The sequence below is a fragment of the Pezoporus flaviventris genome, unplaced genomic scaffold (genome assembly GCF_033815535.1).
Source record: "Pezoporus flaviventris isolate CSIRO_AGI_PZ_B2104156 unplaced genomic scaffold, CSIRO_AGI_Pfla_v1 ptg000077l, whole genome shotgun sequence".
In the NCBI taxonomy this organism is placed as follows: domain Eukaryota; kingdom Metazoa; phylum Chordata; class Aves; order Psittaciformes; family Psittacidae; genus Pezoporus; species Pezoporus flaviventris.
This window is the reverse complement of record NW_026892625.1, coordinates 388383-415321: the sequence shown is the minus strand read 5'-3', so window position 1 is coordinate 415321 and position 26939 is coordinate 388383. Positions and strand designations below refer to the sequence as shown.

Genomic DNA, 26939 nt, shown 5'->3' with positions numbered 1-26939 from the left:
TACAATTAGATTGTGCCATCTATAAAATTCTAAATGGTAATCTTCTATATTATTTAAACTTAAAACCAGCAATGCAACAACCTCTTTCTTCTTGGGAAAAACCATGCTTAGTTTAAAAATAATAATGCAAAACAAGAATAATAAACCCCAAACAACTAACCCAGCACCCTGCCCCTCCAAACCAGCTAGATAGAAGTTTTAAACAGTTTTCTGTTTTGTTAGCTAATATTTCTAACTATTAAGCCATCATATTCTAAATTAATCTATATATTCTTATAGTATTATCCGTTCTGAGAGGAAACCTGAACACTGGGGAGTGGCGTATTGTCATCAGTGTTTGTGTAAAACCACGTATTACTTAATGATTGAAATTGGTGTGAAATAATATTTTATCCCTCTTTGAAGCATTTTTGTCTTTGAGCTGTTGTGCTTAAAAGGGAAATACCATGCTAGACTGAGAAATTTGTATTGTAAAAATTTGTTGTGACTTTGCTATAATTTCCATATGCTGGCAGCGAGTGCCCAACAGCCAGAATTCAGAGGGTTTGAAGTTAAAAGAGAATCTCATTATGCTTGGCTGGGTATTTCTCCTGTAGTAAATGTCTTAATTATGTAATAAGCAATGTTAAATAACAGCCACAGATGAATCCCTGGTGTTTTCAGTAGTTCTTTGTGTTTTGAGGTATTTCTTTACAGCAGTCTTTGCAGAGTTATTCCTACAGAAATTCATCCTGGGTGGAAAACTGATTTTTGAGTTCTCTTATTTTTGATGTAGACTTCAGGTAACTTCGTAAGGATAAATGTTATACACACAGCATATATCTGCTTTCTATAACTGCATAACTTATAGATGAAGTAGTGTCATGGTTTAAGCCCAGCCGGTAACTCAAAACCATGCAGCTGCTCACTCCCCCCCCCCCCCCCCCCTTTTCCTCCCCCCCACTCCTGGAGGGATGGGGAGGAGAATCAAAAGAATGTAACTCCCATGGGTTGAGATAAGAACAGTCCAGTAACTAAGGTATAATACAAAACCACTACTACTACCACCAATAATAATAATGATAAGGTAAATAACAAGGGGAGAGAATACAATTGCCAGCCCAACCCGAGCAGTGATCTGGGCCTTCCAGGTAACTGCCCCCAGTTTAAATACTGGTCATGACGTGCTGTGGTGTGGAATATCCCTTTGGCTAGTTTGGGTCAGGTGTCCTGTCTCTGCTTCCTCCTGTCTTCCCATGCCCCTCCTCACTGGCAGAGCATGAGACTGAAAAGTCCTTGATCAGTGTAAACATTACTTAGCAACAACTAAAAACATCGGTGTGTTATCCACATTGTTCTTGGACTATAGTTGAAAACACAGCACTGCACCAGCTACCAAGAAGGCAGAAAATTACTGTTACAGCTGAACCCAGGACAAGTAGTTAACTAGAATGCCATTTGTAGTACATAATTGTAGTGAGAAATATGACTGACAGTTTAAAGTGTTGTATACTTAGCCAGTCTTAATTCACTCTATACTATACATTTGTTATAAATGTCTTCTGCAGACTGGTATTTTTGAAGACAATCTAAGAACATCACTATGTTTAGCTATACTATGTATGTACTGCTTTTCTAACAGTCAAGCAATTCTAGGTGTTAATTCAGACCCTGCCCCACACGCTGTGTGGAGAGAGTGCTTCTTCAGCAGGGAGTGGAGTTCACCAGCAAAAGCAAAGCATTTGTCGTGGTTTAAACCCAGTCAGGCAACTTGTTCACTCACTCCCAGTGAGTGGTGCTGGGCTGACAACAATCGCGGGCCCCCCCCCCCCCCCCCCCACCGGGGTTCTCCCCTTCCCCGCTTCCGGAGGAACAGGGAGGAGGATCAAAAGGGTGCAACTCCTACAGGTTGAGACAAGAACAGTCCAGCAACCAATGTACAACACAAATCACCACCGCTACTACCAACGACAACAATGATAAGAGAAAATAACAAGGGAAGAGAATACGATACCACCGGCCAAGAAACGAGTCCCACCCGGAAGCCCGTGTCCTTCCGGGTAACTCACAGTTACCCCCCACCCCGGGCATGACGTGCTGTGGTATGGAATACCTCCTTGGCTAGCCTGGGTCAGGCGCCCTGTCTCTGCTTCCTCACAGCTTCCCCTCCTCCCTGGCAGAGCATGAGCCTCACAAAGTCCTTGGTCAGGGTAAACATCACATAGCAACAACCGAAAACATCGGTTTCACCAACATTGTTCCCAGGCTGGAAGTCAAAACACAGCACTGCGTCAGCTACTACAAAGGAGAAACATGACTGCTACTGCTGAACCCAGGTTGCGTGTCCTCCCAGCTTAAAGCAAAGGTGGAGAAATTTGTTTTGGTCTCTGCTTTGCCTGTATAGATCCAACCCATGTTCCTGAGCTCCATGTGTGTCTGATATGCTCTCCTCAACAGGTGGCTCTGTGGTAGGAACAGATGTAAAAAGAATACAGGCAAAACCATCTAGATTCCTTGGTTTTGGTTTTAGGCATATCTTGTGGAAATTGATCATTTGTCATTGTACTTTTACCATGGAATCACAGAGTGATTTGGGTTGGAAGGGACCTTAAAGCTCATCTAATTCCAATCCCCTGCTACAGGCGGGACACCTTCCACTAGACCAGGTTGCTCAAAGCCCTGTCCAAGCTGGCCTTGAACACTGCCAGGGATGGGGCAGACACAGCTTCTCTGGGCAACCTGTGCCAGTGTCTCACCACCCGCACAGGAAAGAACTTCCTGATATCTAATGTAAATCTCCCCTCTGTCAGCTTAAAGCCACTGCCCCTTGAACTATCCCTATGTGCCCTTGTTAAAAAGTTCCTCTCCAGCATTCTTGTAAGCCTCCTTTAGGTATTGGAGAGCTCTGCATCTTGCATATAGCTTTTTTTTTAGAAAAAAAAGTTAATATTTATGGGAACTTTTGTGTAATGAGACAAACATTGTGTTCTGCTTTTGCTTGAGAACCAGCAAAATTTAAGGTTTTGATACTTACTCAAATGTTTGTTTTGTAAATCATCCAGGGAGAATGGTTTTGATGACTTAAGTATATGGGCAAGCTAGTTGGTTGATTGTGCCTAGGAAGCAGTTATCACTTGCTCACTGTCAAAATGGACCTTGGCAGGTCAGTATAGAGAATATATTTAAGTTTGTAGGTGACATGGAAAGTATATGATACAAGTATGCTGGAAGATCTGCTGAATTAAAAATTATCTTGAATTGAATAAACAAGTTTTTTGTTTGGGATAGAACTCAGAGGGGAAAACATAATGTTACAATGTTTAAATAGACATTTTCAGCCTCAGAAGTGGAGCTTGCTGGGCAACAGATCTGAAGAACTGTTCTATGGCTTATGGTAGTCATATGTTGAGTAGGAGTCAGTGTTGTATGATTGCAAATAATAAATCAGTGTTGTTGTGTTGTGGTTTAAGCCCAGTCAGCCATGCAGCCACTCGCTCACTCCCCTTCCTACCCCCCGCTTCCGGAAGGTTGGGGAGGAGAATTGAAAGAATGTAACTCCCATGGGTTGAGATAAGAACAGTCCAGTAACTAAGGTATAACACAATACCACTACTGCTACCACCAATAATAATAATAATGATAAGGGAGAAAACAAGGGAAGAGAATACAACCACTCACCACCTGCAACTGATACCCAGCCCGACCCGAGCAGTGATCTAACCCTTCCGGGTAACTGTCCCCAGTTTATATACTGGTGTCGTGGTTTAAACCCTAGCCAGACAGCTTGTTCACTCACTCCCAGTGAGTGGTGCTGGGCTGAGAGCAATTGAGGCACACCCTGGTGGTGTTCAAGGCCAGGTTGCACAGAGCCTTGGGTGACATGGTTTAGTGTGAGGTGTCCCTGCCCATAGCAGGAGGTTGGAACTAGATGATCTTAAGGTCCTTTCCAACCCTAACTATTCTATGATTCTATGTCCACGTAAGGTGGAGCAAGAAGTAAGGAATTTAAATTTCCGAAGGCAAGATTAATATTAGATGCAGTAGAAATATTTGTAGTGTTAGTGAAGTGCTGATGTGGATTGGTACAAAGGGTAGGGAGCCTACATAGTGCAGAACTTACAGAACAGGTTAAACCTGCATCTAGCAAAACTAGCCCAGATGAAATTGCTCCTTGCTTGGGACAGTAGGGTGACCTTTGAGAGGCTCTCCTACTTTGCATTTCTGTGATTTGAAGACTGAGCTATTCATGCTGAAATTCTTAATAAAGGCACAGTTGTTTTTTGTTGTTTTTTTTTTTCCATATCTATAGAAAAGTTAACATTTCTTAAAACTGTCACCAGGATTAAAAAATTCACAGTGGAAACAGGAAAAATATGAAGGGCTTCCATGACTTTATCAGAGATCACTGACCAGGGAAACCGAGGGGAAAAGAGTGTGAGAAGCAGTGTAATTGTCCCCTTATAAAATATATGGGGAAAATACAGTAGCTTTGGTAGTGATGACTGAAAGAACTTATAACTCTGAGAAAGAATTGAGTGAGGGCTGAATGTCTGAGTGGCAGCTCACCATTATCCTATGAAGAGGTGTGGTTTAAAACCAGTCAGGCAGCTCGTTCATTCACTCCCCCCCTTCTTGTCCTCCCCCTACTCCCAGAGGGGAGAATCAAAAAGAATGCAACTCCCACACGTTGAGATAAGAACAGTTTAGTAACTAAGGTATAGCACAAATCACTACTGCTGCCACCAATAATAATAATGATCAAGGAAATAACAAGGGAAGAAAATACAACATCTCACCACCCGCCGACTGATAACTCACCCCTCCCAGCCCGACCAAGCACTGACCGATACCTCATCCAACCATGCAGTCCTAGCTCTTCCGGGTAACTCTCCGTTACATCCTGGGCATGCCGTGTTGTGGTATGGAATATCTCTTTGGTCAGTTTGGGTCAGGTGTCCTGTCTCTGCTTCCTCTCAGCTTCCCCTCCTCCCTGGCAGAGCATGAGGCTCAGAAAGTCCTTGGCCAGACCAAATATTTGAGCAGTAACTAAAAACATCGGTGCTATCAGCACTGTTCCCAGGCTGAAAGTCAAAAACACAGTGCTGCACCAGCTGCCAAGAAGGAGAAAAAATGACTGCTACTGCTGAACCCAGGACAAGAGGTACTCCAGAGCCTCTTGTTTGAGGGGTAGACTCTGGTATTACAGAAACATTGAGAAGTAAGTTGTACTTCATGGTGGGGTGGGAGGACAGAACCCGAAATTCATGAGGACGTGAGAACGAGGCTTTTTCTATGCATGAGCCCAGCTAAGGAAGACACGCTTTTCTTAAGCCTACCTCAACAAAGGCTGTATGTCTTGAGGAAGAACGAGAAATATAAGCAAAGCAGGTTTGGTTTTAGAAATTTAGCAGAGAGCTTTTCTTAAGTGCCACACGTTTTTATCTAGTGTAGTAGTCTCTAGCCACCAGGGCAGGCAGTATTAAGAAAATGTCAAGTTTTGATGAACGGAGACTGACTTAGATTTGGACTAAAAGAACGTGGTGCAACCTGGACTGTAGCCACAGTGGGTGAGGGTTTTAATTCATTGACTGTTTTCTAGCAGAACAAAGCTTGCTAGTTCCGAGCTGTCTGCCAGGATGTGTAAGAAGGTGACTTCTGATCAAAATGGTGGTGACAGATTGAGTTTCCCAAGATTTTTTATTTTCAGAAATGCAAATGCTGATTTTTGTTTTCTGCCTTTCATTTTCCCCTTTCAAAAAAACTTTGAATTCTCAGGTGTTTTGTGCCCGTATGGGTGAGAAACAGTTTGCAACTCAAGGGGAACAAGAGTGTGTTTTGTGTTAAGTTTTCCAGATCTGTTGTAAGCTGGAAGACTGCAGTAAAACTGTACTTCTATTAATAAAAGTGTTAAAGGAAATCGGGGGGGGGGGGGGGGGGGAATTAAAACTGGAAAAAAGTTTTTGTATTTTCTCATCTGTGAAGGTTTGTAGCAGCCTCAGTACTGCAAATTGTGAACAATGAGTCTTGGTTTAGGTACATGGTGTTTGTGTATTGTCTTAAAAGTGGTAGTAATGACAGAGATTGTACGTGTTGCCTTCCTAAACAAAAGGGAAACATGAATGGGCACAGGATATTTACATGGACATTTGGTTTTGCACTAAATGGAGACATTTTTTTGGTTTTGATCTGTATAAAGTAAACTAAGATTTTTGATAAAGAAGCTTGTGGGACAAAAATGTCTGAGTAAACATAAAATGTAGACTATCCTTAACAAACATTTTAAAGCCTAATTTTAAATATATTTTTGAAAATTATTATCTTTCCTGTGATGTACAGGGTTTGGATTCAGACTTTTCCAAGTTGAAGAACTGTCAGTAGCAAAAAGCTGATTAAAATCAGTAGAAAATGCGATGGCTTGCTGGGATGCCATTGTATTCATCTTGGTCTAAAGTCTCATGGTCTGCTCTCAGATCTGCTAGCATTGTTTTTAGAAATACTTTGTATTACATTTTAATTGCCTTTTTTAATGTTTAATACTTAAATACTTTTTTTGCTAAATCATAGTTAGCATTTTAATAGCTGTCAATATCAAATTATGACTACTAGTTGACTGTTAACAGAAATAAGTCTGTCAGGTTACCCATGTCTTCTAATAATGTAGCTGAAATTCTGCTGGAATCTAGTTGGTCTTTTAGGTAATACTTCTTCAATGAGCAGGATTGTGTCTTCCCTTGGAGGTGTTTTGGTCATGAGATTGTAAGCTTAAATTTTAAACTAACAATAGTGTGTGTGCCTTTAACATAGTAGAATAAACCAAACTGTTCTAATTTCTAATGCATAGAGAGAAAGGAATGTTCAGCTGATGGGGGAAGGAATGTCACAGGATTTATAACAACTAAGGAGACAGTAAATAAGACCAAGGATGTCAGCCTTCAAGATAACAGAGTGGTGCCCAACATGCAGCGAGACTGGAACAGAAGCAAGGACATATCAATTGCTAACTAAGTACTAGGACCTTGTGAGTGTGCACAAACACTGAGGTTATTCAGTAAACACAGTGAGGAGGACTATCAATGACCACCAGGGACCCCCACTTAGCAAGGAAGCACATGAGTAATTAGGATGCCGATACTATAATTAGTTCCTGGAAATGCTGTGCATATGCATGAGTATGCTAAATATATAGCTGCTGCCAGCAAGTAATGGGTGCGCTCACCTTTGCAGAATGATTTGCGTGTGCGCCCAGCACTGAAATAAAGAATGCCTGCTTTCTATAACTCTGAATTGAGTCAGAGAGTTTCTCTGACTGACTTTTATGGTAACCAAGATCATTCTTTCAAACTGCAGGGCACTGCTGCATAGTAAAAATGAATAATATTCTGCCTACTTTGAGTAATATGTGGGAAAGAGTGCTATCTCATCATCTGGTACACCAGTTTGAGTCATGCCTCATTGTTAGCTTCATTATATTACTATATTAAGCTGATTCTTCGGTGGGTAGATGGGTTGTACACAGGACTTACTGTTACGAAATCCATTAAGAACTCTGCTCAGGGAAAAGGGGGTAGTAGGAAACCACTGAAAAGTGTGTTGTGATGTTTTGTTTTGTTGAGTATTCTGTTTGCTTAGGGAAATAGCAAAAAAAAAGTCTACTACGGAAAATTGAAATTGGAACTGCAGGTCAGTGTTTGTATCAAGTGTGGAAGACTGACACTGGTTGTTTGCTAACTTTATTAGTGGTAGTGTTCTTTTTTAAAGAATCTGTTGTGTAAGATTTGTTTGCCAGGGAATTTGCATGGTATCACTGTTCAGAAATGAAATCTGTCAATTTTATGTGTGTGCTTTGCCCAGCAAAATATTCCAAAGTTGACTGTGTACCTCCATTAGGAGGATGATATGGACAGATTAACCTAACACTGCATCTTTACCCGATGTTCCTGTCTGTAAGTAACTGGTTTGATTAAACTCATCACCTGTTTCAGAGACAAGGAATTCTGAAGTGAGACCTCCTGTCCTGGGTTCAGCAGTAGCAGTCATGTTTCTCGTTCTTGGTAGCTGGTGCAGTGCAGTGTTTTGACTTTTGGCTCGGGAACAGAGCTGATAACAAGGATGTTTTGGTTTGGCCAAGGACTTTGTGAGCCTCATGCTCTGCCAAGGAGGAGGGGAAGCCGAGAGGAAGCAGAGACAGGACACCTGACCCAAGCCTAGCCATTCCATACCACAGCATGTCATGCCCAGGATGTAACTGGGAGTTAGCTGGAAGGGCTGGGAGACTGCAGGGTTGGAGGAGGTATGGGTCGGTGCTTGGTCAGGTCTGGGGGGTGAGTTATCGGTTGGCTGGTGGTGAGGTGTTGTATTTTCTTCCCTTGTTATTTCCTTTATCATTATTATCATTGGTGGTAGCAGTAGTGATTTGTGTTATACCTTAGTTACTAAACTGTTCTTATCTCAACCCATGGGAGTTGCATTCTTTTTGACTCTCCTCTCCGTCTCTCCGGGAGCAGGGGGCGGGCAGAAAGGGGGGGAAGTGAGTGAACGAATTGCCTGACTGGGTTTAAACCACAACACCTCCCAAAACAGTATCATTGCCTCTAACTGCCTAAACAGGAAGACAGATTCCTTTAGGTAAGGTTATTCCCTGCTGAGATAGATAGCTGTCCTACATGGTAACATATTAAGGAAGTCGAGGTGCTAGAGCTGTATTTCTTGGGACAAAAAGCTTGCAAGCTGGAGACCTCATTCTATATGCAATAAAATTATTCTAAGAAATGGTTTAAGAAAACACATCACTACCAAGAAAAAGTTAATAGTTGACACCTGTGATGATTCCACTTTGTCTTTGATTACTACATGGTCTCTAGATTTTAGGCTGTTCTTAGTATAGTGTCCTGGGTTCAGCAGTAGCAGTATTTTCTCATTCTTAGTAGCTGGGTGCAGTGCTGTGTTTTCTACTTGAGTCTGGGAACAGTGCTGATATCACACCAATGCTTTTAGATGTTGCTAAGTAATGTTTACTCTGATCAAGGACTTTTTCAGTCGTGTGAATGTCTGTCGTGGTATAAACCCAGTCAGCCACGCAATCTCTCTCACCACCCCCTTCTTGCCTCCCCCCTCTCCCAGAGGGATGGGGAGGAGAATCGAAAGAATGTAACTCCCACGGGTTGAGATAAGAACAGTCCAGTAACTAAGGTATAACACAAATCACTACTGCTACCACCAGGAATAATAATGATAAGGGAAATCGCAAGGGAAGAGAATATGATACCACCTGCTGACAGAGCCCGACCAAGCAGCGAGTGCCCTTCCAGGTAACTCCCAGTTATATCCCGGGCATGACATACTGTGGTATGGAATACCTCTTTGGCTAGTTTGGGTCAGGTGTCCTATCTCTGCTTCCTCTCGGCTTCCCCTCCTCCCTGGCAGACTCACAAAGTCCTTGGTCAGACTAAACATTTGAGCAGTAACTAAAAACATCAGTGTTATCAGCGCTCTTCCCAGGCCGAAAGTCAAAAACACAACGCTGCACCAATTACTAAGAAGGAGAAAAAATGCTACTGCTAAACCCATGACAATGTGGGAAAGCGTTGGAGATGGAAGGCAGCTGCATGGAGTCCCCAACGACAAGTTGCAGAAACTGCTGAAGGAGAAGGTGAATCGAGTAAGTTTGCCAAGGTAAAAGCCATCCAGTTGGCCTTGGACATTGCTGAACAAGACAAATGGCCACTAATTTATACTGACTCATGGATGTTGGCAAATGCCTTGTGGGGGTGGTTGCAGCAATGGAAGCAGAGCAACTGGCAACATAGAGGTAAACTCATCTGGGCTGCTGCACTGTGGCAGGATATCGCTGCCTGGGTACAGAACCTACTGGTGAAGGTATGCCACTTGGATGCTTGTGTACCAAGGAGTTGGGCCACTGAGGAACATAAGAACAACCAACAGGTAGATAAAGCTGCCAAGGTTGAAGTGGCTTAGATGGATTTCTATGGCAACATAAGAGTGTATTTTTAGCCTGGTGGGCCCATGACACCTGAGGCCGTCAGGGCAGAGATGCAACATATAAATGGGCTTGTGATCGAGGGGTGGACTTAACAATGGACACTATTGCCCAGGTTATTCACAAATGTGAAACGTGCTGCAATTAAGAAGGCCAAGCGGTTAAAGCCTCTTTGGTATGGAGGACGTACGCTGTGCCTTGCCGCTGTTCGGAACACTATCCTGGGCCTTGAGAAACAAGTCTTGTGGCCACACGGCACCCCAGAAATAATTGAGTCAGACAATGGGACTCATTTCCAGAACAATGTTCTGGACACTTGGGCCATCAAGTGGGTATATCACTTCCCCTATCATGCACCAGCCTCTGGGAAAAACTGAACAGTACAATGGGCTGTTAAAAACTACATTGAGAGCAAGGGGTAGTGGGACTTTCAAGCATTGGGATACACAAAGGCCACCTGGTTGGTCAACACTAAGGGATCTGCCAACAGGGCTGGCCCAGCCCAATCATAACTTTTACCTACTGTAGAATGGGATAAATTTCCTGTGGTGCACATAAAGAATTTGCTGGCGAAGACAGTCTGGGTTATTCCTGCTTCAGGTAAAGGCAAACACACTTGTGGGATTGCTTTTGCTCAGGGGCCTGGATATACTTGGTCATGCTGGACATGCCCCGTATCTATATTGGGGGGAGTTACCTGGAAGGCCCGGATCATTGCTCACGTCTGGCTGGGTGTCAGTTGGCAGGTGGTGAGTAATTGTATTCTTTCCCCTTGTTATTTCCCTTATTACTGGTGGTACTAGTAGTGGTTTTGTATTATACCTTTGTTACTGCACTGTTCTTATCTCAGCCCGTGGGAGTTACATTCTTTTGATTCTCCTCCTCATCTCTCCTAGAGCGGGGGGGAGGAAGAAGAGGGGGAGTGAATGAGTGGCTGTATGTTTCTGAGTTACTAGCTGGGCTTAAACCTTGAAATATGGTCTAAAGTAGGAGAGCCAAACAGTTCTGCTTGGGAAAGTAGGAAAAAACAAGCTTGCAAAAAGAGATGATGGTGTGTCTATACATGGAATAAAATGCATCCATATGCTAATATTGTTCTGCAGACTTGGCCACAGAGATTTAGTATATTGCTTTATACACTTTGGTACCTGCGGGCCAACCCTGCCTGTATTTGTTAAACTGTGGTGGTCATACTTCTTTCTCACAGTTAAGGCAGTTTCACCTCTTTGGAAGAAAATCTTCAGTTAGTAAACTTTAAAGCAAAGTGAGTTTGACATCTGCCGTGAGCATTTGACAGTGCAAAAATCCTCCACCACTTGAATTTTATTTAAGCAGTTAAAGCCATCCTTAGCCATTTCTGAGGAAGACTGAAATAGATTATTTTTTGAACAAAATAGGAGTTCTTACTGTTTAACATTATTAATTATGCTAGGAATGTTGTGTGCCGCTACTTAAAAAAACCCTAAATCATTTGTTTATTTTGAGCATTATTCCCAGGCAGGGGAAACTTCAGTGTCTGTACCCTAAATATTCTTTGAAACTTAATTGGCTTGAAATTCCTCATGAGTCTTAATTTCTTCTTCCCGTAAGAATTGCATTCTTCATACACAGAAATATTCAGATCACCATTTTTTTTAGAAATCTTTCTAATCTTGTAGCCAGGAAAGTTGGAGGTTTTTTCATTTTATCAAACTCCACTTTCAGAGGTCAGTCAAAGTACCAAAAATAATTAATTTCATGCCTTGTACAAAGAAAGGAAGTGATTGAACCAGAATGGAATGTCAAAAGGAGTTTCGGATGCAATGGAAAAAAGCACTGCTACCACTGTTTTTTCTGAAGTAGATAGTTAATGCATATAACTGTTCGTGTGACTACTGAATCTTATCAGGAAGATCATTGTGTTTGAATGTTTTTATTCCAGAAGAATGTAGCTGAAAATAAGCCTGATGATTTATTTACCTCAAGGCATAATGGCTTTGTACATCTATGTATTTTATGATTTATTTCTAAAATGGAATTCAAGTCTTTTTTTAATAAATCAAAGTCAAATATACATTTTAAACCACTTTGTGTGAAAAACGCCATAAAAGCAACAAAACACTCTGAATAGTTTTTAAGTACTTTCTCCAGTAATTTGGAAAATACTTGCTGCTTTGCTGTGTTGTAACTGTGCTTTGTGGTAAGCTTTCATCTGCTTAGGAGAGTGTGGCCCTGAAGGTAGACAGAGCGTTCCTGTTTGTGCTGCATTGCTCTTCAGCTTGTCCTGAATGCTTGTACTCCTGTCTGTTCTTCCGTGTGTTGTGGCTGTGCCTAAATACTCAAGTTGTGTGATCTGTTTGTAGTAAATGAGGCATATGCCTGTCTTAATTCATAATTCTCATTAGCACTAGTATGACAGAGGGGGATGGAAACGTGCAAGGGGTGGAGGTGGGGCCCCCTTCCCCAGCATGATGCTGGCGCTGCCTTCAGCTTAGCGAGTACAGGGAGGCACAAGCAGCCCTTCGCTTCCCTGCCTTTCCTCGGGCTTTCCAAATGAATGTTCAGTGACCTGTTTCAGTGCAATATTCTGAAGAGGTGATTTGTGACAGTGTTAGCAGTTCCTGTCAGACAATGCAAATGACAGGGCTGCAACTTTGTGCATGCATTCTGCAGTCACTGTTATTTTCTAAAAATGTCATTGTGTGTCTACTGCATTATGTGGCAAAATGGTTTTCATGCTTATTGCTGATTATTGCTCTGCTTAGAAGATAAACTGCTGGATTAAACTTTTCTGATTTTAATTATAATGTTTTAAAATTATTCAGATTTTTGTTTTGGGCTTTTTAGCATAAATTCAGCAAGGTCTGTGTTCAAGTGGGTTTTGCTATTGACTTTGTCCTTGTGATAATATGCTACTCCCATTTTTTTATTGTTTCATGTGCTCAGTATTCCTAAGTAACTGAACAAGCTTTGCATTCTTCAAATAACCATAACTTGAGTGCAGAAGTAAAAAATACATGGGATCAGTATGATCTCCCTTTAATTTGTAGAAAATAATGTTTGCTCACTGTTTGCCTTATTCTAAGTAAATGGCTAAATATCAAATGTTGCTTAGAATCATAGGGTTGGAAAGGACCTTAAGATCATCTAGTTCCAACCTCCTGCCATGGGCAGGGACACCTCACACTAAACCATGTCACCCAAGGCTCTGTGCAACCTGGCCTTGAACACCACCAGGGGTGGAGCACTCACAGCCTCCCTGGGCAACCCATTCCAGTGCCTCACCACCCTTACAGTAAAGAATTTCTTCCTTATATCCAATCTAAACTTCCCCTGTTTAAGTTTTAACCCGTTACCCCTTGTCCTATCTCTACAGTCCCTAATGATCTGAAGTGTTATTTTAATAGAAAAAGAATCTGAGTACCCCAAACACTGAACAAAGGAAAAAGAGAAACTTCCATGAAATCCTCTATTTGCTTGAAATGGGTTTGTTCCTTCTCCTGCAGGTACTTGGGCGATGTTTCTTGACGGTGATGCAGGTCCACTTTCAATTCCTGTCACAAGCTGTGCAGAAAGTCCAGCCAGTGGCACACTCTTGCTTTGCTGAAGCTGTAGCCCAGGAGAAAAAGAATGTTAGTGGAGCCAGAACCTCAAGTTTAAGCCCCACAAATGAGCTAGAAGATGCAATAAGATCATGGAGAGGAGCAGCAGAGGTACGGAGGTCTTGCTGTAGTTATGTTTAGTGAAATGGCAGTTATGTTTAGTGAAATCTAAATTCAGGCTGGATGCCCTAATAAAGGAAGGAAATCTCTGATTTTTCAAGAAATGTTACATTTCAAGTGGGGATCATGGTGCAGTTAGTTTCAGATGCTAAAACTAGTTTTACCTATATGCTGATTATACCATCTCTGTGCTGTGTAAAGTTTTCTTTGTGATATGATTGTATATAAGGAGTACACAAACAGTGGAAACAGCTTTTTGTTAGTGATGAATTAACAGCATTCAAATGTAGTTTGGCAAAAGTGGAATTTAGAATAAAATATGAAAGTTGTCTTTGCAAAAACAGCAAAAAATCTTGTTGAAAAATAATTTAGATAATTTTTTCTCTAATTTTGAGCACAAATTATATTTTATACTTAAATCTTTACATTCACTTTTAACACTTTCGTCTTATGCTGCTAAGCTTGCTGTTGCTTGCTCCATCAGTTGTTGGAATGTGAATTGTATCACTTACATGTACCACTCTCTGGACTTCTATTTTCATAAACACTTGTCATCTGTGCAATCCTTTCTTTTACTGCTGAAAAAAAGAAAATCAGTTTTAGGAGCTTTTCTGCTTTCCCTTGTACTATTGAAGTCCGCAGGCTTATAGATCGAAATGACTTCAGACACTGCATGCACAGTTTCCTTAAATTCAAGTAACTTGGAGCATGTGCTTTTGAAGTCCAATTTGGCAGCACACACAAGCTTGTTTATCATCTTGACTGGAAATCTTGTCAAGGTTTCCATTTATCAACCTGGGATGTGAAAGGTATACGAAAGCAAGCAAGTTTCCTTTAGAACTATGAATGCAGAAGAATTGTTTGTAATTTTTACTGCAGCATAAGTTTATTTCACTGGATAAAATAAGGATTTGGGAGTGCTTTACGTGTATTACAGATAATTGTAACAGGTCTAATCCTGGTATAGCTGTACTCCTTTTGCATTAAAAATAGTTAATTTTACATTTAATACACTTAGTTCCTTAAAACTGTTACAATTTCTAGAAAGGCCCTGCATTGCAATCTAGTTTATTTAAAATGTGGTTAAAATTAAACTTGGGTTTGCAGAATCTGGGACCTTAACTTTCTTTATACCTCCTTAACAGCCCACCTAAGCTATTTCTGTTATTAGAACCTGTATTTTGAAATAGAGTTTAATACAAATATTACACTAATCATATCCTTCATTAAACATGCATGGGGAGGAGACCAGAAAAATATAGGTTCTTCCTAGTTCCAGAATAAAAATAGAAGAAACTTCTCAGTTTTTATGATTGACTAAAATTACTCTGAAGTATTTGTGTGGGATTTTAGGATAGCATAAGAAAAAATCTGTGCTCTCTAGATAAATAAAATCTCTCAAAATTTAGATAGACTAATATGCAAGTCATTTTGATAGAAGGGAGATTTGAAATACTGAAATCTTTCAAAATTTTGACTTTGTGGAGGAAGGCAATCCATTATTTCCATATAAACCCAGCCTCCTTGACAGAGAATACACTGCTATTTCAGAATAAAGTTTAAGGCAATATTTTGTCAGTAACTCAAAACTATTTTCCCTTTTTTTTTTTCCACTTGGAATATGCTGTAGTTTTGTATATGTCAATGAGGTAAGTAATGACCATTGCCTGTAGTACCAAAAATCCCCAATTTCAACATCCTGCTTTAGAGCAAGACTCCTTTCTAGACTGAAAAATAAGCTCTTTCCAAGACCTTAAATGCAGTTGAGAGCAGGTTTTTTATTTGTTTTACCCTGCTCAGTCATGTAATTTTTTACAGTTAAAACTAGATATGTGGCTTTTCATATTTCTTATTTTTCTAAATCATATTACATAAAGCTATTCTCTTGCTGTGCTAAGTTGATCTTAGTCTTGTGTGGGTCTTCTAAAATTGCACCATGGTAATCAACCTTAATTTTATAAAATATATCTTGTATACAAAGGAGTGTTTGTCCAAGTGATTAAATGTATTTTTTTTTGTGGCAAGTAATATCCTTTATGTTGAAGTTGTAAGACCCTCCTCTGGGAATGAGAGTCATCATGTGGCCTGTGTAACAGGATCCTTAGTCCTGAGAGGGAGATGAAATAGTAACAGCAAACAATGTTGAATTAAGTTGCTAGCCAACACCTATATGCCATACAAATTACGTGAGATTTGTACTTGCAAAGTAGCAGTAGAGATTTAATAAATTATAACAAATAAGCTCCTCCAGATCCTTCCCGCCAGGTGCTGCTTTTAATCTCCTTTATAATGTTTTAAACTCCGTGGGGTGTTTTTGGCTGCTCTTTAAAATGTAATTAATCTTGAACTGGTTTAATGTTAAAACTCTTTACCCTGGATTTTTATTTTGCATTACAGGCAACATCTCAATTACGAGAAAGAGGCTGTGATGGATGTTTGGCAGGAATTGAAGTTCAGCAACTTTTCTGCTCACAGAGTGTGGCAGTCCCTGAACATCAGCTCAAATTGCTAAACATGAAAATTGACAGTGCTTTGCAGGTAAGTTTTAAAGTCTACTTTCATGTGCATGTATGTCCTGGGTTCAGCTGTAACAGTTATATTTCTCCTTCCTAGTAGCTGGTGCAGTGCTGTGTTTTTTTATTTTAGTCTAATAACAATGCTGATAACACACCAATGTTCTTAGTTGTTGCTAAGTAATGTTTACCCCGATGATGGACTCTTCAGTCTCATGCTCTGCCAGCGAGGAGGGGCAGGAGAAGACAGAAGGAAGCAGAAAGGACACGTGACCCAAACTAACCAAAGGGGCGTTCCATACCACAGCACATCATGCTTGGTATATAAACTGGGGGGGATTACCTGGAAGTCCCAGATCACTGCTCGGGTCAGGCTGAGTATCAGTCACTGGGTGGTGAGTAATTGTATTCTCTCCCCTTGTTATTTCCCTTATCCTAGTTACTGGACTGTTCTTAACCTGTGGGATTTACGTTATTTCAATTCTTCTTCCCATCCCTCTGGGAGCACGGGGGGAGGGAGGAAGGGGGGAGCGATCAAGAGGCTGTGTGGTTCTGAGTTACTGGATGAGCTTAAACCACGACAGTTCTTTGTGGCACCCAGCGTGAGGCACATAGGGTTGAGATAACGGCAGATCTGACCAGAGTGTCAATTTGTATTTGTGTCTAATTGTATTTGTCTAATTGTACAAATTGTGTAAGTGTCTAATTGTATTTGTGATAAGCATGCATTGTTTCAGATTAATAGTCGCTTGTCACAATGTTGATTTATTTGCTCTCAGAGTTGTTGCACTTGGTCTTGGAGTTTCAGCGTGTCATACCTTACTTGCAGCCAGTATTTGCTGTTTTAGTGTTTATCAGCTTTGAGGCCTGGGCTAAGTTTCTTGTTTCGCTGTACTTTACAGTAATGACTTGTGGTACAATAGTCATTGATCATGAAACTGGTCTGGCTTGCACTCTCAGTGTGGCCATCATCTCTATACTATGGGAGGCATGTAATGGGAATTTTTAGGAACTACACATCGTTTTTTTCATCTTTGGGTGGTAAACCTATGAAGGGGCTGTTCCCTCACACCCTCTGCTCCCCCATTAGACAATTTACAGCAGCATTTGAGAATTCTAAAGTTTTTTGATGGCCTTTGGATACCCTTGAAACCAGCCTGCTGCTTTTCCTGGGAATCAGCATATTGCCACAAATACAGCATGTGTTTTACCCACAGTAATCCCACCTTGAGAATGCTTGATTTTGTTTGATCTCGAAAGCTAAGCAGGGTCTGGCTCAGTGATAGGCACTATAGCTAAACAAAAGGACCAATCCATGCCAATATCAGTTGCCCCTATAAGCAAGGGGAAAAGCAAACGAGAGGCACAAAGAGCAACCCGTGCAGTGAAGAAAGATGAAGACCCAAAGCGTGTACTAGAGGGGACAGCATCTGAATGAGAGTTATTGATTTAGGAATCAGAGAAAGAGATAACTTCTCGATCCCATACCTCAACCGAGCTGCGGAATATATGAAAAGTTTTCAGCCATCTTCCGGGTGAGCATATCGTCACCTGGTTGCTCCAATGCTGGGACAATGGAGCTGAGAGTCACGAACTAGAAGGTAGGGAAGCCAAGCAGCTGGGATGAGTTGCTAGGGAAGGGGGAATTGACAAAGCAATTGCAAAAGAGAAATGAGCCCTCAGCCTTTGGAGGCGGCTCTTGGCAGCTGTGAAGGAAAGGTATACTAGCAAGGACAATGTTATGTATCACTCAGCCAAGTGGACCACGATAGAGAGGCTTCCAGTACCTGAGGGAATCAGCCATTCTAGAGATCTGTCATAGGCTGGATGCCAGGAATGCACCGATCAATCCAGATGAAGTCGAATGTACGCAACCCATGTGACGGTAACTTACACAGAGTGCACCATCATCATACGCCCACTCATTGGCATCAATGACCTGGCATGACATAGCACCAACAGTGGATGAAGTGACTCATCAACTCCAAGAGTTCAAAGACAATCTCACCCATTCCATCATTTCAGCAGTGGAAAAACTCCTGACCCAGGTGTTCAAACAATTGAGAGACGATCTATCCAGCTCTCCACGTGTACCAACCCACATCTCAGCTATTAACAGAAGGCACCCTACTGCTTGAGAGAGAAGATATAGGAGGTACGCACCATGGGGCACCCTATGGTTTTACCTGTGGGATCACAGAGAAGACGTGAAAAAGTGGGATGGAAAATCTACCTCAGTTCTGGAGCAACGGGTGTGTGAATTGGGTAACAACTGTCAAGGATGATCCTCCCATGAAAGTTGCTGCTCCAGTCTTGGGTGAACAGCTTCCTAGATGGACTGGAAGAGCTGCTTCTACTCAAACACCTGTGATAAGGAATACTAATCCCCTTGTACAAGATATAAGTGGAGAATCTTATGATCACTAGTAGAGGGGCCCTGCCTCCAGCCACATGGAGGAGAGGGACAATCAGGTTTACTGGACAGTGTGTATCAGATGGCCGGGCACATCAGTCCCACAGAACTAATAAGGTGTTAGGACATAGCGGTACACAATGTACCTTGATGCCATCAAGCTATGAAGGGGTGGAGCACATTTCTATTTCTGGAGTGACAGGAGGATCCCAAGAGTTGACTGTACTGGAGGCTGAAATGGGCCTAAATGGGAAGGAATGGCAAAAGCACCCCATTGTGACTGGTCCAGAGACTCCAGTCATCCTTGGCATAGACTACCTCAGGAGAGGGTACTTCAAAGACCCAAAAGGGTACCGATGGGCTTTTGGTGTTGCTTCATTGGAGATGGAGGAAATGAAAAAGCTGTCCACCTTGCCTGGTCTCTCAGAGGATCCTTCTGTTCTGGGGTTGCTGAAGGTCGAAGAACGAGTGCCAATCGCGACCACAACAGTGCACCGGCAGCAATATTGCACCAACCGAGACTCCCTGATTCCCATCCATAAGCTGATCTGTAGACTGGAGAGCCAAGGAGTGATCAGCAGGACCTGCTCACCCTTTAATAGGCCCATATGGCCAGTGCGAAAGTCTAACAGACAGCGGAGACTAACAGTAGACTTTCATGGCCTGACTGAAGGCATACCACCCTTGAGTGCTGAGGTACCAGACATGCTAGGACTTCAATATGAACAGGAGGCAAAGGCAGCCAAGTGGTAGGCCACAATTGATATTGCCAATACATTCTTCTCAATTCCTTTGGCAGCAGAGTGCAGGCCATAGTTTGCTTTTATTTGGAGGGGTGTCCAGTACACTTAAGAACCGACTGCCCCAGGGGTGGAAGCACAGCCCTACCATCTGCCATGGAGTGATCCAGACTGCACTGGAACAGGGGCAAGCTCCAGAACACCTGCAGTGTATTGATGACATTATTGTGTGGGGCAATACAGTCGGAGAACTTTTTGAGAAAGGGAGGAAAATAATCAAAATCCCGCTGAAAGCAATAAAAACGGAGTAAGGTCAAGGATCCTGCACAGGAGATTCAGTTTTTGGGAATAAAATGGCAAGATGGACATCGCCAGATGTGATCAACAATATAACGGCAGTGTTTCCACCAAGTAATAAGAAAGAAATACAAGCTTTCTTAGGCGTTGTGGGGTTCTGGGGATTGCACATCCTCAGTTACAGTAAGATTGTAAGCCCTCTCTATCACGTGATTCTGAAAAAGAATGATTTTAAATGGGGCCCTGAAAACCAGCAAGGCTTTGAATAAATTAAAAGAGAGATAGTTCAATGCAGTATCACTCGGGCCAGTCAGGACAGGGCAAGATGTGAACCATGTGCTTTATACTGTAGCTGGGGAGAATGGTCCTACCAGGAGCCTCTGTCAGAGAGCTCCAAGGGAAATTCAAGGTCAAATCCTCACCTTTTGGAGTCGGGGATACAGAGGATCTGAGGCCAGCTATACCCCAAGTGAAAAACAGATACTGGCAGCCTCTGAAGGGGTTTGAGCTGCTTCAGAAGTGATGATTGGCACTGAAGCACAGCTCCTCTTGGCACCCAGGTTGTCCGTGCTGGGCTGGATGTTCACAGGCAGAGTCTCCTCTACACATCATGCAACCAATGCTACATGGAGTAAGTGGGCTGCACTAATTACACAACAAGCTTGAGTAGGACATTCCAGTCATCAAGGAATTTTTGTAGTCATCATGGACTGCCCAGAGGGCAAAGATTTTGGAATGTCACCAGAGGAGGAGGTGATGCGTGCTGAAGAGGGCCCACCATACAATAAACTGTCAGAAAGAGAAAAGCAATATGCCTTGTTTACTGATGGGTCCTGCTGTATTGTGGAAAAGCATCAGAGATGGGAGGCAGCTGTATGGAGTCCTTGACGACAAGTTGCAGAAACACTGGTGAAGGAGAGGGTGAATCAAGTCAGTTTGCAGAGGTGAAAGCCATCCAGCTGGCCCTGGACATTGCTGAACGAGAAAAGTGGCTAGTACTTTATCTCTATACTGACTCATGGATGGTGGCAAATGCCCTGTGAGGGTGATTGCAGCAGTGGAAGCAGAGCAACTGGAAAGGCAGAGGGAAACCCATGTGGGCTGCTGCCCTGGGGCAAGATATCACTGCCTGGGTGCAGAACCTGGTGGTGAAGGTACGCCACTTGGATGGTTGTGTACCAAGGAGTTGGGCCTCTGCGGGACACTAGAACAACCAACAGGTAGATAAAGCTGCTAATATTGAAGTGCCTCAGATGGATTTTTATGGCAACAGAAGGGTGTATTATTTTTAGCCCATTACACCTGATGCCATCAGGGCAGAGATGCAACATATAAATGGGCTCGAGATCGAGGGGTGGACTTAACAATGGACACTATTGCCCAGGTTATGCACGAATGTGAAACATGTGCTGCAGTTAAGAAAGCCAAGCAGTTAGTCTCTCTGGTATGGAGGACAATGGCTGAAGTACAAATACAGGGAAGCCTGGCAGGCTGACTACATCACAGTCCCACCAACCTTCCAAGGCAAGTGCCATGTGCTTACCATGGTGGAAGCAACCCCCTGGTGGCTGGAAACATACACTGTGCCTCGCTGCTGCCCAGAACACTATCCTCGGCCTTGAGAAACAAGTCTTGTGGCCACACGGCACCCCAGAAATAACTGAGTCAGACAATGGGACTCATTTCTGTAACAACCTTATAGACACTTGTGCCAAAGAGCATGGCACTGAGTGGGTATATCACATCCCCTACCATTCACCAGCCTCTGGGAAAATCAAGTGGTACACTGGGCTGTAAAAAGCTACACTGAGAGCAATGGGTGGTGAAACTTTCAAACATTGGGATACACGTTTCCCAAAAGCCACCTGATTAGTCAGTTGTCGTGGTTTAAACCCAGTCAGGTAACTTGTTCACTCACTCCCAGTGAGTGGTGCCGAGCTGACAACAATCGAGGTCCGTCCCCCCCCCCCCCCCACCGGGGCTCTCCCCTTCCCCACTCCCGGAGGAACGGGGAGGAGGATCGAAAGAGTGCAACTCCTACAGGTTGAGACAAGAACAGTCCAGCAACCAATGTACAACACAAATCACCACCGCTACTATCAACTACAACAATGATAAGGGAAAATAACAAGGGAAGAGAATACGATACCACCGGCCAAGAAAACGAGTCCCCACCCGGAAGCCCATGTCCTTCCGGGTAACTCCCAGTTACCTCCTGGGCATGACATGCTGTGGTATGGAGTACCTCTTTGGTCAGTTTGGGTCAGGTGTCCTGTCTCTGCTTCCTCCTGGCTTCCCCTCCTCCCTGTCAGAGCATGAGGCTCACGAAGTCCTTGGCCAAACCAAAACATCGCTATCAGCTCTGTTCACAGGCCGAAAGTCAAAACACAGCACTGCACCAGCTACCAAGAAGGAGAAAAATGACTGCTACTGCTGAACCCAGGACATCAGTACTGGGGGTCTGCCAACAGGGCTGGCCCCATCTATTCATAACTTTTATGTACTGTAGAGGCAGATAAATTTCCTGTGGTGCACATAAAAAAATTTGCTGGGAAGACAGTCTGGGTTATTCCTTCTTCAGGTAAAGGCAAACCCATTTGTGGGATTGCTTTCACTCACAGACCTGGATTTGCTTTGTGGGTAATGTGGGAAGATAGTTAGGTCAGGTGTGTATCTCAAGGGGATTTAATTTTGGGGGAAACAGCCAATGAACTCAATTGTATGCTATTGCCTGCTATATAACGCTTCAAAACCCATCAGCTAGATGGCCATCTCCACCTCTCCTGGTTTTGAAAAGAATATATATGCTGTCATGATAATCAGCAGAGAAGCATAGAATTTTAGATCATTTAGGGTTGGAAAGGACCTTAAGATCATCTAGTTCCAACCCCTCTGCAAGTCACAGGAACAGCCAGCAGCAGAACTGTCTTGAGGTCACTGTCGACTGACCTGGACTTCCCTCCGGTCATCAACTCAAGAAAGAATTAACTTTTTTGAAGCCAGATGAGCTCAGCAGTTACTAGACGTGTTTGGCGGTGTCGTCAGCAGGCAACAATGCAGCACTACACACTGTCTCTCCTGCCCTGAAAGACTGTTACAAGAGATGGAGCATGACTTAATGGACTGGATGTGTTCAGCAGCTTTACAGGGATTGGTCCATGCACTAGGGAATGATGTTTCTGTGTGTGTGTGTGTGTATATATATGTGTATATATATATATGTGAGACAAAAAACATGAGCATGACGTGAATGGTGTGTAATAAGGGGTGGATACTGTCCTTGGTTCAGCTGTAAGTTTTTCTCCTTAGTAACTGGTGCAGTGCTGTGTTTTTGACTTCAGTCTGAGAACACTACTGGTAACACACCGATATTTTTAGTTGTTGCTAAGTAATGCTTACCCCATCAAGGACTTTTCAGTCTCATGCTCTGCCAATGAGGATGGGCATAGGAAGCCAGGAGGAAATAAAGACAGGACGCCTGACCCAAACTATCCAAAGGGGTATACTGTACCACAGTACATCATGCCCACTATATAAACTGGGGGGAGTTTCCCCGAAGGCCCAGATCACTGCTCAGGTGGGGCTGGGTATCGGTCAGTTGGTGGTGAATAATTGCATTGTGCATCACTTGTGTTTTTTGTTGTCTTTTCCTTGTCCCCTTTTAGTTTCATATTCTCTCCTCATATTGTTTCCCTTATCATTATTATTATGGTGGTAATAGTAGTAGTAGTTTTGTATGGTACCTAAGTTATTGGTCTGTTCTTATCTTTTCCTGTGGGATTTACATTCTTCCGATTATCCTCCCCATCCCTCCAGGAGCAGGGTGGAAGAAGAGGAGGAGTGAGTGAGCGGCTGCATGGTTTTGAGTTACCGGCTGAATTTAAACCATGACAATGTAGTACAGTCAGTGGGCAAAGGAATGAAATAGGGAAGGAGTATATTACTGTAGAAATATGTACCACAGGCAGCCATGAGGTATTTGAGAATTATAGTATTGGAATCTTATATGACAAATGTGTATGCTGTAGAACTGAGTAGGGTAAATCCATGTAGCAATTCTTATATATGTATCCAAACATGGTGACTGCTTGCTTACTTGCTGATATGCCTCTGCTATCTCAAGTTTTTTGTTTAATATCAGGCTTACAAAGTGGCTTTGGAGAGTTTAGGCCATTGTGAATATGCGCTGAAGGCTGGCTTCCACTTGAACCCAAAAGCTATTGAAGCAAGCCTTCAGGTAGGATCTGCTATACTTTTTCTCTCTTTCATCCATCCTCACCTTGAAAATAACTTGTTAAAACAAATAAATTGGACTCATATTAGGATATTATAATTTCTTCATTTCTTATAATGGATCTGTGTTATGTCCCAGGGTTGTTGCAGTGAAGCTGAAGCCCAGCAAACAGGAAGGAGACAGACGACTCCTCAGCCCATTCAGTCTGAACTGCCCACTGTTCCTGTTCAAATAGGATCACATTTTCTGAAAGGAATATCCTTTAATGAGTCTGCAGCAGAAAACCTAAAGCTGAAAATGGTAATAACCTGTATCTAACCACAGGAGTGAACTGTAAAAAAAACGACACAAACAAAAACCCAAACTTGAATTCCTTAAAATCCAGAGAACAACTGCAGTAGAATTTCAGTGCCAAACTTGTATTTAAAAGTGCATAGTTTTAGCCTGACTTCCTGTGGAAGCAAGATCTTGATAACATTGTAGGTTCACACCTGCTTCTGATAATGTTTTAACCACCTGGGCAAGTTCAGTTCTATATGACAGATGCATAGAAATCTAGAAGTGGAGGGGAAGGTGAGCCCTTGCTAATGGTCGTCAGATGGTGCCAAAATAAGTCTGGCCCAGCCTAGTGCTGGGAGGTGGGAGGTATGTTTAAAAAAAAAAAAAATTGTAACAAAGCTCTTGTTGATGTCTTTTTGCAAATTTTAATCAATTGTTAAAAATTGCGGAGAAAACTGTATTTTCAGTATGAAGGAATGGAAAATATGTCCATGCATTCAGAAGTGATTTGGGCAATTTGAATCATCATCTTCATTTTATTTATTTATTTATTTATTTAATTTACAAGCCCAATTCCTTGTTCCTGGAAGAGTTGAAACAATCCACAGCTCAAAATGCTTCTGTTCTGCTGTCTTTGCAGTGCTTTTTGTAGTTTTGATTAAACTGTTCTGCAAGTTAAGCAAAAATACTGTTTTATGACTTTGGAGGAGTATTGTGTTCCAAATAGCAGAGATGTTCTTCTATATTTCTGTTCTGCAGTTGAGCTATTCTAGTTATACAAGACTGTTCAGAGGTAACAGATGCTGCAGTTGTCAGAAAAGCATGTAGAACAATGCTAAATACGTGTGGAAGCACTGGTGTTAAAATTTCTGAATTGTGTGTTTAATATGACAAAGTGTTTATATTTTCAGCACACGATGCTGCAGTTGATTAAGGAAGCCGGATGCCATAATGGACTTACACCATGGGATGATTCTCCTGTTACTGAAGTACTAAATCAGGTTTGCCCTTCCACTTGGCGAGGAGCCTGCAAAACTGCTGTACAATTGTTGTTTGGCCAAGCTGGACTGGTAAGTGACTATGAACTAGATTTGTTGGGGGAGAGGGGCACTGATCCATTCCAAAACTACCAGTTAGATGCCAGCACCTGTAATGAATGCTCAGAGAGATGCAGAGCTATGTCAGCCACTCTCGTCAATGAGACAGCTTTATTTGGAGCTCTGCTCAGATGCCTCTGTACAAATGCCCATCGTGTGGAGAATAAACAAGAGGAATTAGAGATGTTTGCGCATCTACGGGGTTATGACGTTGTTGGAATCACAGAAACATGGTGGGATGGCTCCTATGACTGAGTGTTGGATTGGAAAAGTTATAGGCTCTTGAGGAAAGACAGACCAGGCAGATGGCAAGGGGAGTAGGTATTTATGGCAATGATAGCCTGGAGAGTATGGAACTCAGTATGGGGACAGGTGATGAGTAAAGAGAGAGCTTGTGGGTCAGGGTCAAAGGCAAAACTGCAATGGGGGACGTGACTGTGGGGATCTGCTACAGGCCACCTGATCAAGAGGACTCTGTGGATGAAGCTCTCTATAGGCAGATAGGAGCAGCCTCCCATTCGCAGGCCCTTGTCCTCATGGGGGACTTCAACCACCCTGATATCGGTTGGAGGAATGGTACTGCCTGGCACAAGCAACCCAGGAAGTTACTTGATTGCATGGAAGACAACTTTCTCTTGCAAGTAATAGAGGAGCTGACAAGGAGAAGTGCCATGCTCAACCTTGTGCTCACCAAAAGGGAGAGGCTGGTGGGGAATGTGATGCTCAGAGGCATCACTGGTTGCAGTGATCACGGGACGGTGGAGTTTGGGATCCTCAGGGCACTGAGAAGAGCAGGGATCAATCTCACTGTCCTGGACTTGAAGGGAGCAGACTTTGTCCTCTTCAGGAGCCTGCTTAGTAAGGTTCTATGAGATAAAGCTCTAGAGGGCGGGGGGGGCTAGAATATTGGTTCATATTCAGTGATCACCTGCTTCAAGCATAGAAGTGTTGTGTCCCAACAAGAAGGAAATGGGGCAAGAAGCCCAGGAGACCTCCTTGGATGGATAAGGAGCTGCTGAGGAAATTTCGAGGGGAAAAAAAGAAGCTTGTGGACGGTGGAAATGACAACAGGTGGCCTGGGAAGAAAACAGGGAAGCTAGGGATCAGCTAAGAAAAGCTAAGGCCCAGATAGAACTGAGTCTGGCCAGGGGTGTCAGAGATAAGAGGAAAGGCTTCTATAGTGTCATGGTTTAAGTCCAGCCAGTAACTCAAAACCATGCAGCTGCTTGCTCATTCCCTCCTTCTTTCGCTCTGCTACCTGAGGGATGGGGAGAAGAATCAAAAGACTGTAAATCTCACAGGTTCAGATAAGAACAGTCCAGTAACTAAGGTATAATACAAAATCACTACTGCTACCACCAATAATAATAATGATGATGAGGGAAATAACAAGGGGAGAGAATCCGGTTGTTCACCACCATCCAGCAGATACCCAGCCAGATCTGAGCAGTGATCTGTGCCTTCTGGGTAACTGCCTCCAGTTTATATACTGAGCATGATTTGCTGTGGTATGGAATACCCCTTTGGCTAGTTTAGGTCAGGTGTCCTGTCTCTGCTTCCTCCCAGCTTCCCGTGCCCCTCCTCAGTAGCACAGCATGTGAGACTGAGAAGTCCATCATTGGGGTAAGCATTGCTTAGTAATAACTAAAAACATTGGTGTGTTATCAGTGTTGTTTCTAGACTGAAGTC

The 26939-nt window shown here is 42.7% G+C and overlaps 1 protein-coding gene across 16 annotated transcripts in view; it reads left to right on the top strand.

Annotated features, from left to right (window-relative positions):
• The window catches only part of LOC133279421 (granule associated Rac and RHOG effector protein 1-like), a 340966-nt gene that overhangs the window by 38986 nt on the left and 275041 nt on the right, over nt 1-26939 (top strand). For 12 of the 16 annotated variants that reach the window (XR_009746884.1, XR_009746886.1, XR_009746885.1 and 9 more), the window contains 6 exons: nt 13462-13668; nt 16075-16215; nt 23782-23877; nt 24013-24174; nt 25065-25223; nt 26817-26873. Coding sequence is in view for 12 of the 16 variants with exons in the window: in XM_061473123.1 (XP_061329107.1) it covers nt 13462-13668; nt 16075-16215; nt 23782-23877; nt 24013-24174; nt 25065-25223; nt 26817-26873 (822 nt within the window). In the remaining 4 variants the exon portion in view is untranslated. Of the gene's footprint in view, nt 1-8545; nt 8605-13461; nt 13669-16074; nt 16216-23781; nt 23878-24012; nt 24175-25064; nt 25224-26816; nt 26874-26939 lie in introns of those variants that run through there. The other 4 variants (XM_061473121.1, XM_061473118.1, XM_061473126.1 and 1 more) reach the window with 3 other exon arrangements.